Consider the following 12500-nt stretch of genomic DNA (forward strand, 5'->3'; position numbering starts at 1 on the left):
GCCCGGTCAGTGAGGTGGGTACGGATGCTTACTATATATAAGGATTTAGGGTTAGGGCCCGGGTAGGGGACCAGTTCAACCCGATCCGGTCAGTTACTGCCACCCCCGAGTGGGTCGTCGCCCACCAGTGGCCAATCCGATCGCAGGATGAGTTATTTTTTCTTTCGTTCGCGATAAGATAGGGATTAACTCAGCCCTCGTTTTCATACTCCTCCCCGCATAGCTGGAGTTGCTGGTGCATGAATGCCCGCCCTTCGGTATTGGCGAATCCGCCGATGCCAAATGCCGGGATGATCCGGCACATACGCGTCAGGGACGCGCCGATCCAATCTCTGCTGACGCGTGCGATTCGGTCGCGGGCGGGGAGCTGCATCGGTCTGTTGTAGAGGTCTAGGCCGAGGAGGTGAATGGGTGTGCTGACGAGCTGGATTGAAGCGGGGATGGCCAGTTGGGCAAAGAGGATCTTGGCGTAATCGCGAGAGGCAATCCAATCGGGGATTGAGCTGGATACCACGGCGGGAAGATTGAAGGAGCCGAAGATGGTGAGGCCGTCACGGAGAAGGAAGGCCGAGTAGGTTGCTAGCGGCATGGTCCGGATGGACCGACGGAGGAAGCCGCTCTTGGAGACGGCTGTGGGATTGGGGATGGGGTTGGTTGGCTTTGCAGCTGGGGGGTGGCCGAAAAGCTGGGCGAATTTAACATCTTTCCAGATGCCCACGGACGAGTTGACGACGAATGTGGAGAGAAACGTGGCCATTCCCGAAATGGCGTGGTCGACATCAGGGTAAACCCGGTCCAAGACAGTTTCTGTGGCATTTGCTGCTGCAAATGTTGCGGTGTAGAGGCCCCAAACTAGAAGACTCGGGCGGGATGTAAGGAAAGTCGCCGGTTGAGTGATGGAGAGCCACAGGTGTCGGCGGAACGCTGGCAAAAGGGGCTGGTTGTGCGATGACTTCTCCACGACAAGTCTAGGGTGCCGTCAGTAATATTCTTTGGTATTGTCTCCGCAATCGCGTCTATCAATGATATAGGGCAAACATACCGGTCAAGAATCATGACGGCTGGAGTGATCAGTGATGCTGAGCCTGCAGCAGCTATCACATCTGCCGTGAGGAGTTCCGCTAAGCGGTTCCTCTGCATGCGGAAGGGAAATGCTTGGTGAATAGGGAAGTCTTGTTCCATGTCGACTGCGGTAACGTGCTCTCGGTTTCCGGTAGATGGTCAATCCATATATTATTTACTGGGATAACGAGGGTTGTTTGAGGGCGCGTCGTTTCAGTCGTGTAACCGTGTACGTCTAATGACTCCACAGAGGAAAAGAAAAATAATCAAAAGAATGTGTAACCACAAGAGTCTATGCCAGTTTGTTAGATATAGTTATGTGCGGAGGGCTCCCGGGGTACTCACCTATTCTCGCTCAAACGCTGGGGTATACTGGGATAATGATGGACAAAAGGAAGGAAGCTGGGGCTAGATAAAAGGGAGAGATAAGTGAAGGAGGGGCTATATGAGCAACAACTGTACAAGTAATAGAAGGAGATCAATCCCAATGACGCCCAACTGTCAAGCCCACAATATTTACAACGAAGCATGAGAAATTCGGCGCACGCGACCAATCAGACACGACCGGGCCGGGAACCCGGTTACAGTCGGGGTATTGGGCGGTACCACCATGCCGAAAGATGAGAGTAATGGAAATTCAAGCTTCTCTACCGACTGGGATTAGAGGTGGATCGCCTTCTAGAAGACGAGATGAGAGAGCGAATTGGCAGGCGCGGCGGTGCTGGACCGGGTGGAGTTGCCCTAAGGGGGATGCCCTGCCCTAATGTGCCCTAATCTCCGCATTGATCTACAGCGTACTATTAGTACGAGGGGCGATTTTCTGATCGTCTCGACAGGAATAACGAGGCATTTTGTCGCCGAGAGATAAGTCCGTCTCGGTGATAACTCGGAAGCTATCGTTTCGCTTCTCGGAGCTTCACGGAATGTCGTTCAGCCAAGACAGCAGCATCGTTTACCTTTATAGCCACGTTAGCGAGAGTACAAGAGGCCTGGGGCAAGATCTGAATGTTTCACCCTTATCACAGCACTCAGCCTCTTTGTCAATGTGTTTTGTAACGATTTGCAAATTCCATCCAAAGTGGAGCGGACTATATGCAATAGGGGTCCACTTGTACAGACGATAAGCTGATAAAAGATCGGTGTACGCCCTGTTCCTGGCGGTTGGACAACGCACACGTACTTGTCAGCGTGGCTTGTTTCAGGCACCGCATCGACAAGAAACCAACGTTATTCTTGAGGAAGTGGTCCCTGACTACTAGATAGTAGGTCTATACCAAGGTAGAACCGGATCAACAACAATTCCATGTTCCTCTAAGTGTAAGTGGGGTTTTAAAATGGGGAGATTCGCCTTCACAATGCTCCATTTACCTTTCAAATATGGTTAATCCACCACCAGTGCACAAGATTTCAAGCAAATAGCTTACTGTATCAAAACTAAAAGCAAATGCCAACTATAGCTGCAATAAATAAAGAGAACGCTTCGAACAGATTGAAATTAAGCAGTCAGGGCATCGAGAAACTCTCCCAGGACGATTTACAGTGATATTGAAGGTTGTTTTCCCCGCTCCGGTGGGATCTCTCTTACATAAGAATGCAACTACAGAATGTCAGCGTTCCTATATGCAAACAGGGGTAACCTTCCTTACCAGCTATTCTGCTTCTTCGCAGAGGTGTAGAACATCTTCGATTGCGAAGACAACCCCTCACTCTAAAGCCCAGTTAGCTCCTTTCCTGAACCCACATGTCAAATGCACCGTAGAGGTTCAGTTTACCTTATTAACCAGATCGTCAATCTTCTCTCCACGCTCCAAGACGCTCTCGATAGTCTTGTGGAGAACAATCTTGGTCTCGTCCAGCTCCTTCTGAATCTTCATGATACTGTCCACTTGGTGTGGGTCCTGGTACGCCGAGATGTATGTCTTCAAGGAGGGGAAGGAGACAGGCTGGGTGGCGGTGCCTGCGTTGGGGTTGAGCGTGAGGAACTCATCGAGGACCTTGGAAAGGATCTGATGGGCGGCAAGAGAGGGGTATTCATTGTCGCTGATAATGACACCGGCGATGCCTTGGGTCCGCGCATACACGTGGAATGTGAAATCTAAAAGACGAGGGGCGGTCAGGGGAAGTTGTCGGGTGGCCAGTAGGCAAGAGTAAACACTTGCCTTGCTCTTGGATATCTTGTCTCTGGCCTTGCTTTGTTCTTTCGGCGACCGTCTTGCTGAACATGGTCATGAACTCGCTGATGCTACCCCTGGTGAAGCGCGAGTAGCTGCTGAGCTCGCGCTCCGCACACAGCTCCACCGCCGGCTGCTGGGCATTCTGTAGGACCTATCAAGCATGAAGAACGTTAGACAGACATATCACTCCAGTATGGACCTCCACAGACTCACTCCGATATAAAGAATCTTCATTTTTACGGGCTCCGAGGGGTTTCAAGGATGACTGACGTCGTTGACAGTTGGCTGAAGTTTGCGGGGATATAATCTCGGAGGCGGAAAAGCATCTCGCCTCACCGCCTTCGCTCAACCTTATTCGCTGGTCCCCCATTTTTTCAGGCAACCACTCACATGCTCAGTTCAATTAGCCTCATCAATTAGGCAGATTCATATTCGTCCCTTTCATGATATTGTATTACTACAGGATTCTATGTACAAAAATTATCCAGGTCATATGTCCAAGTCATATACGACCCACACTATGTATTCCGGCTTTCGGCGGTCAACGCCGCTCTCTCTTCCACCGTCAAATCACTCTTTGCATGGTGAATCCGCACGAAGAACACAACAATCAGGGCCCCAACTAATGCCAGCGCCGTCTCAAACCAGAAAACAGCTTTGAAACTCTTAAACTGGCCAAGGTGTTCTGTTTCCGACTTGACAATATCAGCAAACCCAAGAAAAATGGCAATGCCAAAGTGTAGAGTGCAATTGATCAATGCCCCTGCCAGTCCCTGCTTGGCTTTCGGCAAATGAGTGGTGATAAATACGTTGGCGATGTTGAAGCTGATATCGATCCCCACAGTGCCACAAATCATGGCAGGAAAAACGAAACCCCAGTATATCCCACCTTTGGGAATGACGGCAAAGAACAGCCCCGAGCCGGCGTATCCAATACAAGAGATAAGCATAAGGATCGTTCCCGAGACCTTGTGCATGATAAGTCCTCCTGCTGTCGCAAGGATGAGACCTCCGACCCCCATGGGAACCGTCCACGCTACGATTTGTAGCGGACCCGCACCCATTATATCGGACATGCTGCGAAGAAGGTCAGTATAAGACTGAAGGTGGTAGAGCAGATCGCACTCAGGTAGTCCACTTACTACAGAACTGCATATAAAAAGTATATGCCCAGACTCCCATAGAGACAAAGCAGTGCAATGACCAGCGGTGTCAGATATTTGACTGCAAACAAGTCTCCCGGAAGCAGAGGGTTTTTGACCACCCATCCTTCAACGTAGACCATAAGTCCCAAAAATATCACTCCCAATGAGAAGCAGACTGGAATGTACGGTGTCTTCCATCCTTGCGGTGCGTAGGAACTTTCCGCAATCGCGAACACGAGAAGGACAGCTCCTGGTACGGAAAGACAGCATCCAGCCCAGTCCATTTTAACCTTTGCCTTTCTCCTTTCTGCAAAATCACTGGGGACCGAAAAATACGAAGAGATAAAAGTGACTGCGGAAAGGATTGCTCCAATGAAAAAGTACCATCTCCAGCTGAGGAACTGACTGCACAAGCCGGAAAAGAAAATACCGGCGAAGAATCCCAACGCCGCGCATGCGCCATAAACGCTGAAAATGAAATTCTTCCGAGGGCCAGGTCGATATGTGCTGCCCAAGATCATTATCCCAGATGGAAGAAACGCGGCAAGAGCAAATCCTTGCAGAGCTCGGCAAATAATCAGCATTAGCCAGGTCTGAGAGAAGCCGGCTAGGATTGATGAGGCTGCCAGCCAGCCTGCCCCTGCAAGGTAGAGTACATAACCCCCGTACATATCTCCAAGTCGACCGAATATGAGAAGTGTTGACGTAACAACGAGAGACAGTGCGGTTGATGGCCATACCACCGAAGCTTCTGGGATGTGCAATTCCTTGACTAGCGTAGGAACGAGAACATTTGATCCAGAAATGTAATATTCCTATTGATGCATGAGTTAGTTCTTCTGATATACTTGACCAGCACGCGTGCGAAAACTTCATACCGCAAGAATCTGGGACATAACAATGGAGAATCCAAAGGTCAGTTCCGACCAAATATTAGAGAAGCATGGAGGACGCTCTCGACCAAGTCGCTCGAGATCTATTAGGTCTGATTGCTGCTCTAATTGTGATGGAGACTGTGGTATCCCCAGATTTGGAGAACCCGTTTCTCCAGTGGACTTCTCCATGTTTAGATCAGATCCACTGAGTGGTGTATCTGCAATGGGTGCCATAGCTGGCTAGTGTTGGCTTTGAAAAACTGACAAAGACGCAGTCTGTTCTGGGGGAACCTGTTTTATACCATGTTCTGCATTTCTTTTACTAATTGATTCATGGAACCTTCAGTGGATTTCTAAGTACCGATGCATCGTTAAAACACCAGGATCGGCACTCTGGATGGCGTCGAAAAGCCTTTGCCTATTAGGATGAACCGTTTCGAAAGATGCCCACAAGGTGGCCAATAGCTTCCAGGCGGAAGCTGCAATCGAATCGCGCGCCTCTCCACTAACACTAAAGACGAATTTTTCCACTCCAAGTAACTTAGTGGCCAAGATGTCAGTGTGTCGTTAGCCCTCAACCTTCCACCTCAACTGCCGTTTTAGGAAGTTGTCGGGAGTGGGGCAAAATCGTAGCTTCTCGCCTCTTTCTGGCTTGGTCCATGAATGCCATCATAGTTCCCTTTATAATGTTTTCGCATAAGCATCAATGCATCATTGGCTTCGGGGAAGGATTTTTCTACCCGCTAGGCAATGTATCTAAGTCACTAACCCCCGGAATGGGCGATATTAAAGTCACCCCGTGCTGTACGACTCTAATCCTATCCGGGAATAGCGTCGACATGCTCTATACGTGTTCCTCTCGCGCCGTCTTTGCTCCTCCTCTCATCATCGGATTTGCTACACCACAGTGAGAAGGAATCACTACCTCATGTCTAACATCGGAGCGATTCGTTATAAGGCGAACGAGCTTCCTAGTGGTGGCGGGGAAAGCTTTTATATCTAAAATCCCGGCCAATGCGTAGACTGGCCGATACCGTGATACCATACGCATGAATGCAGCCAGACTTGTGGTCAAAAGGCCCTAGGTAAACCATTCATTGAGTTGACCACGAGGTCCTAAACTATCTGTTCCTCCCCCACCGCTGCTTAGGAAATACCGCACTTTTAGACACGCAGTCGCGATGACCACAGGTTTCCCGCCGCCCAAGCCATTGAAGGTGCATGTCGGGGGGGGGCTTAGATGTTGTCCGCCAACGCTCCAGAAACGCCGACAAACAGTCATTCGAATCACCCAAAAGTCCAGCTTTTATGATGGGTCTTTATAGCCAGGCCACGCTGGTTGCTGTCGACAATGAGCAATTGATCGGAGAGAGCCAATCGATGATTCAGAGGGCTTGAACAGCAGCAGGCCACCTCGTCTTTCTGACTGTCGTTACTTCGTACTTGATTGAGGCATTGAAATGCGATTTTCAATGTCAAGGTTCGGGGACTCAAGTCATTGCAGTGGTTGAGTCGTGTGTCCGATTCAGGTTACTCTATTATCCTATATAAACCCCGAACTGCTGAAACCAGGTACTCTGCCCAGCTATTCTTCTGTCCTAGTCTCTGTTGACATTATTTTCAATAGCGGATGATTAATTTTGGGGGTCTTCAAATCTGAATCCTCCTCCCAAGGTCTACAAACAAATCTCAGGATCGTAGTATTGGACTGCCCTTGATTTCTGCACGACACCGCAAGACCATTAACATCAGGTATAGGTTCGACTATCGAACAACTGTAGCATCATAATTGGTCGAATCACGAATCGTCACGTGGTAAGCATTGCTGCCCAGCCTCGCCCTCAGGCTTACTGCGTTCTCCCCATTCTTACCTCCATAACTCACACATATTTATCGCCTGGTATTGTTATCTGAATCCTCCACGCCGCCGCTTGTCTTCAGTCTACGCCTTTTCAAGACTTATTACATCGATTTGTCAATATGCTTGACACAGAAGACCAGCAGACTCCAACTCTGCCTGTGAACTCCGGGCCACGAGTAAACCTTCTTTACTCGGTTCCAGGATTTGCAGCACCTGATCCAGACAGTATTAAACGAACAGTTACCTCTGAGAATACTATTTTTAGCTGGGGTAGTGTGGAGATAGCCAGAATATCTACTGATATTGTTGAGAAATTCGGATTCCATGTAACACTCAGCGAAGCGAAGAATATGATCTTTGTCAAACAAAATACAGAGAGTCTACCAATACCAAAAGTCCTTGCTTACTATACTTACGGCCCAATGTCTCGAGATATGGATGACTATGGTAGTCTGTTTGATATTTATATATTTATGGACTATGTCGAGGGCCAGAGCCTAGATAAAGTTTGGGGGACGTACGATGAAATCACAAAAGGTTATATTGCCAATCAATTGAAGGAGTATCTTTGCCAACTTTGCCAAATCAGCCATAGAAACTATATTGGCTCTGCCGATCTTGGCCCAGTAACCGACCCAATCTTGGAGCGCCGTCACAACAAAGGTTTGTTGTCTACACCGAAACTTTCACTGATACTAATACACAGAAAGGTCAATTCGATTCTGAAGAAGCTCTTAATAATGCAATCATCGAGGTGTATCAATAAACTGCACCAAAACGACATATCAAGAGCTTCTTGGCTGGTATGCTTTCTCAGAAATGACATCAGATTGTATTTACCCATGGGGATCTACGCCTTGAAACCATTATGGTTAACAGTGGACATGTCAGTGGGATCGTAGGTTGGGAGTTTAGTGGGTGGTATCCGGAATACTAGGAGTTTTCAAAGGCTTTCTATGTTTGGAGGTGGCAAAATGATTGGACCGACTACCTGTTACAGGTTCTTGAACCTTACTATGCTGAATATGGAGTCCATAGATTCTTGATGGAAACACTATGGTGATAGTGGTTGTGTGTATTATATCGATTGAGTTTTCAACAAGGCTTCGTCTATACTACAGATGACTATTAGGGGATGAGCTAAATCAAGGTTTGGTATTGGATTGGCTTATTTTGCAATATGAGAAGTGTCTGTTGCTTCGAGCTTTTTCTAATATTGTTTCGGTGGGATGTACAAGTTAGTTACGAAGCTGTCTGACATGATAATATTTGATTTACTGCATTACATTATATGAGAAAGTTAACGTGAAATAGCTCGTACGTTATGGCTTTATGAGTCATTTCCCATACCCCATGGAAGGTCACTCAATTCGCCCAGGCTGTACCACCCACAAAGATCCTCAATAGAACCAAGGGAAGAGCTGTTAGTTGTATCATTGCTCGGTACACGGGTAAATAAATCAAGGCCGTCCTCTCCTCCACCGAAAGACGGGCCAGCACTGGAACTAGGCGTCATACTATTCTTGCCCACCGGCCCAATGCCGAGCACCGTTTGAGCGATCGTCTGTATCTCCCGCACATTCCTTGCGATTCTCGGCCACACCTCGCCCAGCACTTTGAGACATCCGAGTGTCATCCGGATCTGATCTCGTGCAGTCGACAATTGAGTGCCTTTAAATAGAGCACTGCAGGCCGAAAGTAGCGCCAGCGTTCCCTCACTCACCATGCAGGTGGTAAATGGCGTATGGTGAAATTCAGGAACCGGTAGTGCCAAAAGGCGGATCTGAGCCTCCACGGCTCGTAGGACGCGCACGGTGTGTACGTTGACTAGATCTGGGATTGGGGTGTCGAGGGGTGGTTCTCGGGCACAGCTTGATACATGCTCTACTGCATTGAACTTCAGGGCTGAGAAGGGTCGGTGTAGCCCGATAGTAGACCTGCCAAATGAGTTAATACTACGAGGAGAGGCTTCAGGCGCTGCAAGGCGGAGTGTGAGGGGCTTACACATGAATGATCAAGTGGGCTTGAAACATTAGCTCGTCAATTTTTCCATCCTTGTCCATGAGCTGCTTGCGATCATCCGGTAATAACAATCGCCATCCATCCAGACTACAGTCTGCAGCTTGGATGACGTGCGTTGAGTCTCCTTTGGTTGCGATCTTTGGCGCTATGGCTATCGCCGATGCTGCACATTGTACGGCGCCAATGAGATATGCAAAGGATGAGAAACGAATGGGCTCGGCAGAGAATTCGCGACAGTTGAACTCTTGCAGAGTGCGCGGCTCGGGTATATCCTGGCACCAGGTGAGCTATCTCAACTCGTCCAGGCCGTCGTAAGGGGGTGTCCAAGGAAGCTAGGGGTGCCAATACTTACTCCCGACTCATACTCTCGCTCTTCGCAGGGTAGGTCCACCGTAGCAGCAATATCCACAACTCGAAAGTTCATGGTCCCCAGCGTACCCGTGTAATAGGCGTCGACGATGTACAGCATCCACCATGTTCGCCTCCAGCACTCCTTCAGCACGGGGTCATCGCGCCCATGCGATGCCGCAAAGTCCGACAGATACATCTTTAAATCAACTGCAAGACTGGTAGCAGCATCCATTTCCAGTTTGGCCGCATCCTTGTAGTCGTGCCAGAACAAAGCCATAGAGAATAGGAGTCGAGATTGAACCATGATTGGATCAGATGGTGATGCTTGTAGAAAGCAGGCCTCAATATGGTCTCTCAACGATGTTGACCATTCGTGCGAGGTGTAGATATGTCCGATTAGGCGCATCACAGCAAGAAGAGGTGTGAAGCTCGACTGTCTGTGCGGATCTTGATACATTCTTGAGAGGTGTTTCCGGGGTAATAGGAAAGGGTGACAGCCATGGAATTTCTCATAGTATGCATTGATCAAGAAATCGCTCTCAATGTCATCGGGCTGAGCGATGCCTGCGTCCGGAAACGAGATGCCTAAGATGACATCGCCGACACTGATCCTCTCGTTCGGCTCATGGCGAAGGTCCTCGGCCATCAATGGAGTGGTATGCTCCTGGACCTGTTGAGTCCTTGTATGTGGTTGACGACTCGAGTCAGGAGCTGGTGATTTTCTATCGTTCGCTGCAAGTCGTCGGCGACGATCAGCCAGGGCTGCGCGGTCGAGCCCGCCACGTCGGGATCGTGCATAGTTACAATCCTGCCCAATTTCAGCGCAGCGGGCACAGCAAGGCCGCTTGCCATCGCATTTCACATGACGCGAGCGGCAGGGTAGACAAGCCAGCGAGGAGCGCGTAGCCCGACCATTGCGAGAGCTTGATGTAGAATCCATTTAGTTTAGTTGAAGATGTGAGTTGTGATCGCCAGTTTGTCACGAGTGGTGGGTACTCGGCTATTCATACACACCCGGTAATTCCTGGTACAGAACAATACATCTCTTTCAGCGTGCCCTAATAGGCTATCCATTGAATTCGAATACCCGCACCAATTATCTACTGTGTAAGTGGCAAGGCCTATCCACCTTATTTTAACCCAAATGGAAAGCGTTTTATGTTTAGAATGAGATTGCTCTTCCCACGACGAAGTGATACTGTCGCATGTATTGGCGGTACAACGGAGGGGGGAGCATCTACAACATGATACCTACGGGACGACAGTACACTTGCCGCAGAAGCTTCAGGATGCGAATACAGTGATCACCGTGAAGGATAATAGATTTCCATATGGGGGTCCTACAAATTTAGACAGCAAAGAACTCAGTGAGGAGAATCTTCCCACGTCCCGTATGCCGTCCGTTGGCGTGCTCATACGCCTCTCGCACACTTCGGAAAGGGTACGTCTGAATAACCAGGGACTGCAGAATGCCTTGCTCTACAAGTTCAGCCAAATATCGTAAAGCCTCGCCGCTCCCAGTGACAATGAAAAACAAAGCTTGGACTCCTTCCTTGCAGATTCCACGCTTTTGATGCTCCTCCACGAAGTTATAGCTGGCAGAGTCAACGGAAATCAATACCCCATCATCTTTGACGTAGTTCCAGCACTTGGCCAGCACGTCGCCGCCAACCGCGTCCACAATGATATCAAAGTCTGACTGGTAGCCGTCTAACCGGGCGTATTCAGTCGTTTCGTCCGCCCCAAGGCTGCGAAGGAAATCTTGATTCCGCGCGTTAGAACTAGTCGCGGCCACAACGTGCAGTCCTGCAGCAGAGGCCAACTGCACCAGGTGGATTCCCACAGCGCCGGCAGCCCCGGTGATCAATATTTGCTTCTGATGCTGAGAGGACTGCGCTTTATTCCTCAACGCAGTATCCACAGAAGGAATAGCAAGACCAGCATGGACAAACAAGGCCTCGTAGGCTGTGTGGGCACTGAGAGGTAAGGCCGCAGCCTCCTCCCAGCTTAAACACTTTGGCTTGAGAGCAACTTCATCCTCCTTGACCATTGTGTATTCTGCCCAGGCCGCTGCACGATCCACATGCGTCATACCAAAGACCTCATCGCCAGATTTGAATTTGCTGTTGTCATCGAAAGTTTCAATCACGATACCAGATAGATCATTTCCCATAATAGCATAATCATGGCGATATGTCTCAGGCCAGGTCAGCATGTCCCGAATCACTGTCGTGGCCTTGACGCGAATCAGCAGCTCGCCAGGCTTCGACAACTTGGGGACGGGAATATCCTCATCCAGATGCAAGGCAGAAACCGGTGCAGGGTTAGAAGGTGAATAAGGATCGCAGGACGGGGGAGCTGGGTGCACACGAATAGCTTGCATTGTGGGAGAAAGGTTATGTGTGTCCTGTTCGGCTGACAGAGAATGGACGAAGTGTAGGTGCGATGAAGTGCAGTGCTTTTTGGAAATAGAGCATACTCGAGAGAGACCATGCTTTATACATCTGCGTTTAGAGAGTCTTCACGGATACCCGCTGAGCGCAGAGGCATGCAAAAATGGGGAAACCGGGAAAGCGTCGGGGACAGGTTAGGACCTATGAAAGCCCGGAGATGACGATTCGTAATGTCCACAGGACGGAGTGACTATTATGAAAACATCTAAATGTATGACATCAATCTGTAGTAGGATCGGCGGTGGCTGATCAATCCACGGATCCAGTCCGTATAACCTTCGGATCAAAGCCCACCATGCAAGGGTCTCTCCCGAGTAGCCTATCTGTAGTTCTTCAACTGCAGATACCCGGGCCCACTACGAAGAACTTCCGCAAATCGTGCTTCGCCATGGAAAACCGGAGATATCAGTCATTCTTTATCCAAAAATTGAAATGGAAGTATGGGTACATCGGGTACTCGGCGATCATGGATCCGTCATAAGGTCATTCCCTCATGGTGGATGGACTCCTAGAAAGCAACAACACCATTGGTTCGGAGAGTAACTGGGAGAAGGCTG

At 49.3% G+C, this 12500-nt stretch overlaps 6 protein-coding genes across 6 annotated transcripts; 1 reads left to right on the top strand and 5 right to left on the bottom strand.

The window, feature by feature from the left end:
* Nucleotides 1-190: 190 nt before the first annotated feature.
* F9C07_4732 (uncharacterized protein) lies at nucleotides 191-1182 on the bottom strand (the record flags this gene model as incomplete). Its single annotated transcript, XM_041290740.1, has 2 exons — nucleotides 191-968; nucleotides 1043-1182. 2 exons carry the CDS (start codon nucleotides 1180-1182, stop codon nucleotides 191-193), a joined length of 918 nt encoding a protein of 305 aa, XP_041144372.1.
* A 1461-nt stretch (nucleotides 1183-2643) lies between these two features.
* On the bottom strand, nucleotides 2644-3470 carry F9C07_2230615 (vesicle transport protein ykt6; the record flags this gene model as incomplete). Its single annotated transcript, XM_041285245.1, has 5 exons — nucleotides 2644-2659; nucleotides 2709-2770; nucleotides 2835-3157; nucleotides 3216-3387; nucleotides 3450-3470. The coding sequence occupies 5 exons, from the start codon at nucleotides 3468-3470 to the stop codon at nucleotides 2644-2646; spliced, it is 594 nt and encodes a 197-aa protein (XP_041144373.1).
* A 121-nt stretch (nucleotides 3471-3591) lies between these two features.
* Nucleotides 3592-5973, bottom strand: F9C07_2281777 (major facilitator superfamily domain-containing protein). Its single transcript, XM_041290730.2, has 3 exons — nucleotides 5260-5973; nucleotides 4379-5196; nucleotides 3592-4313 (listed from the first exon to the last, which is right to left on the bottom strand). Exons 1-3 carry the CDS (start codon nucleotides 5488-5490, stop codon nucleotides 3755-3757), a joined length of 1608 nt encoding a protein of 535 aa, XP_041144374.1. The 5' UTR covers nucleotides 5491-5973; the 3' UTR covers nucleotides 3592-3754.
* Nucleotides 5974-7236: 1263 nt separating this feature from the next.
* Nucleotides 7237-7883, top strand: F9C07_2230617 (uncharacterized protein; the record flags this gene model as incomplete). The annotated part of the gene is made up of 2 exons (XM_071509863.1): nucleotides 7237-7780; nucleotides 7828-7883. The coding sequence occupies 2 exons, from the start codon at nucleotides 7237-7239 to the stop codon at nucleotides 7881-7883; spliced, it is 600 nt and encodes a 199-aa protein (XP_071364937.1).
* Nucleotides 7884-8347: 464 nt separating this feature from the next.
* F9C07_2281779 (putative C6 transcription factor) lies at nucleotides 8348-10453 on the bottom strand. Its single transcript, XM_041290731.2, has 3 exons — nucleotides 9492-10453; nucleotides 9122-9411; nucleotides 8348-9054 (listed from the first exon to the last, which is right to left on the bottom strand). The coding sequence occupies exons 1-3, from the start codon at nucleotides 10428-10430 to the stop codon at nucleotides 8448-8450; spliced, it is 1836 nt and encodes a 611-aa protein (XP_041144375.1). The 5' UTR covers nucleotides 10431-10453; the 3' UTR covers nucleotides 8348-8447.
* On the bottom strand, nucleotides 10454-12453 carry F9C07_2281780 (quinone reductase). The gene has a single exon (XM_041285255.2). It carries the CDS (start codon nucleotides 11871-11873, stop codon nucleotides 10839-10841), a length of 1035 nt encoding a protein of 344 aa, XP_041144376.1. The 5' UTR covers nucleotides 11874-12453; the 3' UTR covers nucleotides 10454-10838.
* Nucleotides 12454-12500: the final 47 nt, after the last annotated feature.

This window comes from Aspergillus flavus, chromosome 3, assembly GCF_009017415.1.
Source record: "Aspergillus flavus chromosome 3, complete sequence".
Taxonomy (NCBI): Eukaryota; Fungi; Ascomycota; class Eurotiomycetes; order Eurotiales; family Aspergillaceae; genus Aspergillus; species Aspergillus flavus.

Bases quoted from the DNA above. Each gene is read 5' to 3' on its own strand.
- F9C07_2281779 (XM_041290731.2), bottom strand. From the start codon at position 10,430: ATGGATTCTACATCAAGCTCTCGCAATGGTCGGGCTACGCGCTCCTCG. The intron at 9,412-9,491 runs GTAAGTATTGGC...ACCTGGTGCCAG, and splicing joins AGCGAGAGTATGAGTCGGGA to GATATACCCGAGCCGCGCAC. The intron at 9,055-9,121 runs GTAAGCCCCTCA...CTCATTTGGCAG, and splicing joins GCCCACTTGATCATTCATGT to GTCTACTATCGGGCTACACC.
- F9C07_2281777 (XM_041290730.2), bottom strand. From the start codon at position 5,490: ATGGCACCCATTGCAGATACACCACTCAGTGGATCTGATCTAAACATG. The intron at 5,197-5,259 runs GTATGAAGTTTT...ATGCATCAATAG, and splicing joins TTATGTCCCAGATTCTTGCG to GAATATTACATTTCTGGATC. The intron at 4,314-4,378 runs GTAAGTGGACTA...CCTTCTTCGCAG, and splicing joins TTTTTATATGCAGTTCTGTA to CATGTCCGATATAATGGGTG.
- F9C07_2281780 (XM_041285255.2), bottom strand. From the start codon at position 11,873: ATGCAAGCTATTCGTGTGCACCCAGCTCCCCCGTCCTGCGATCCTTAT.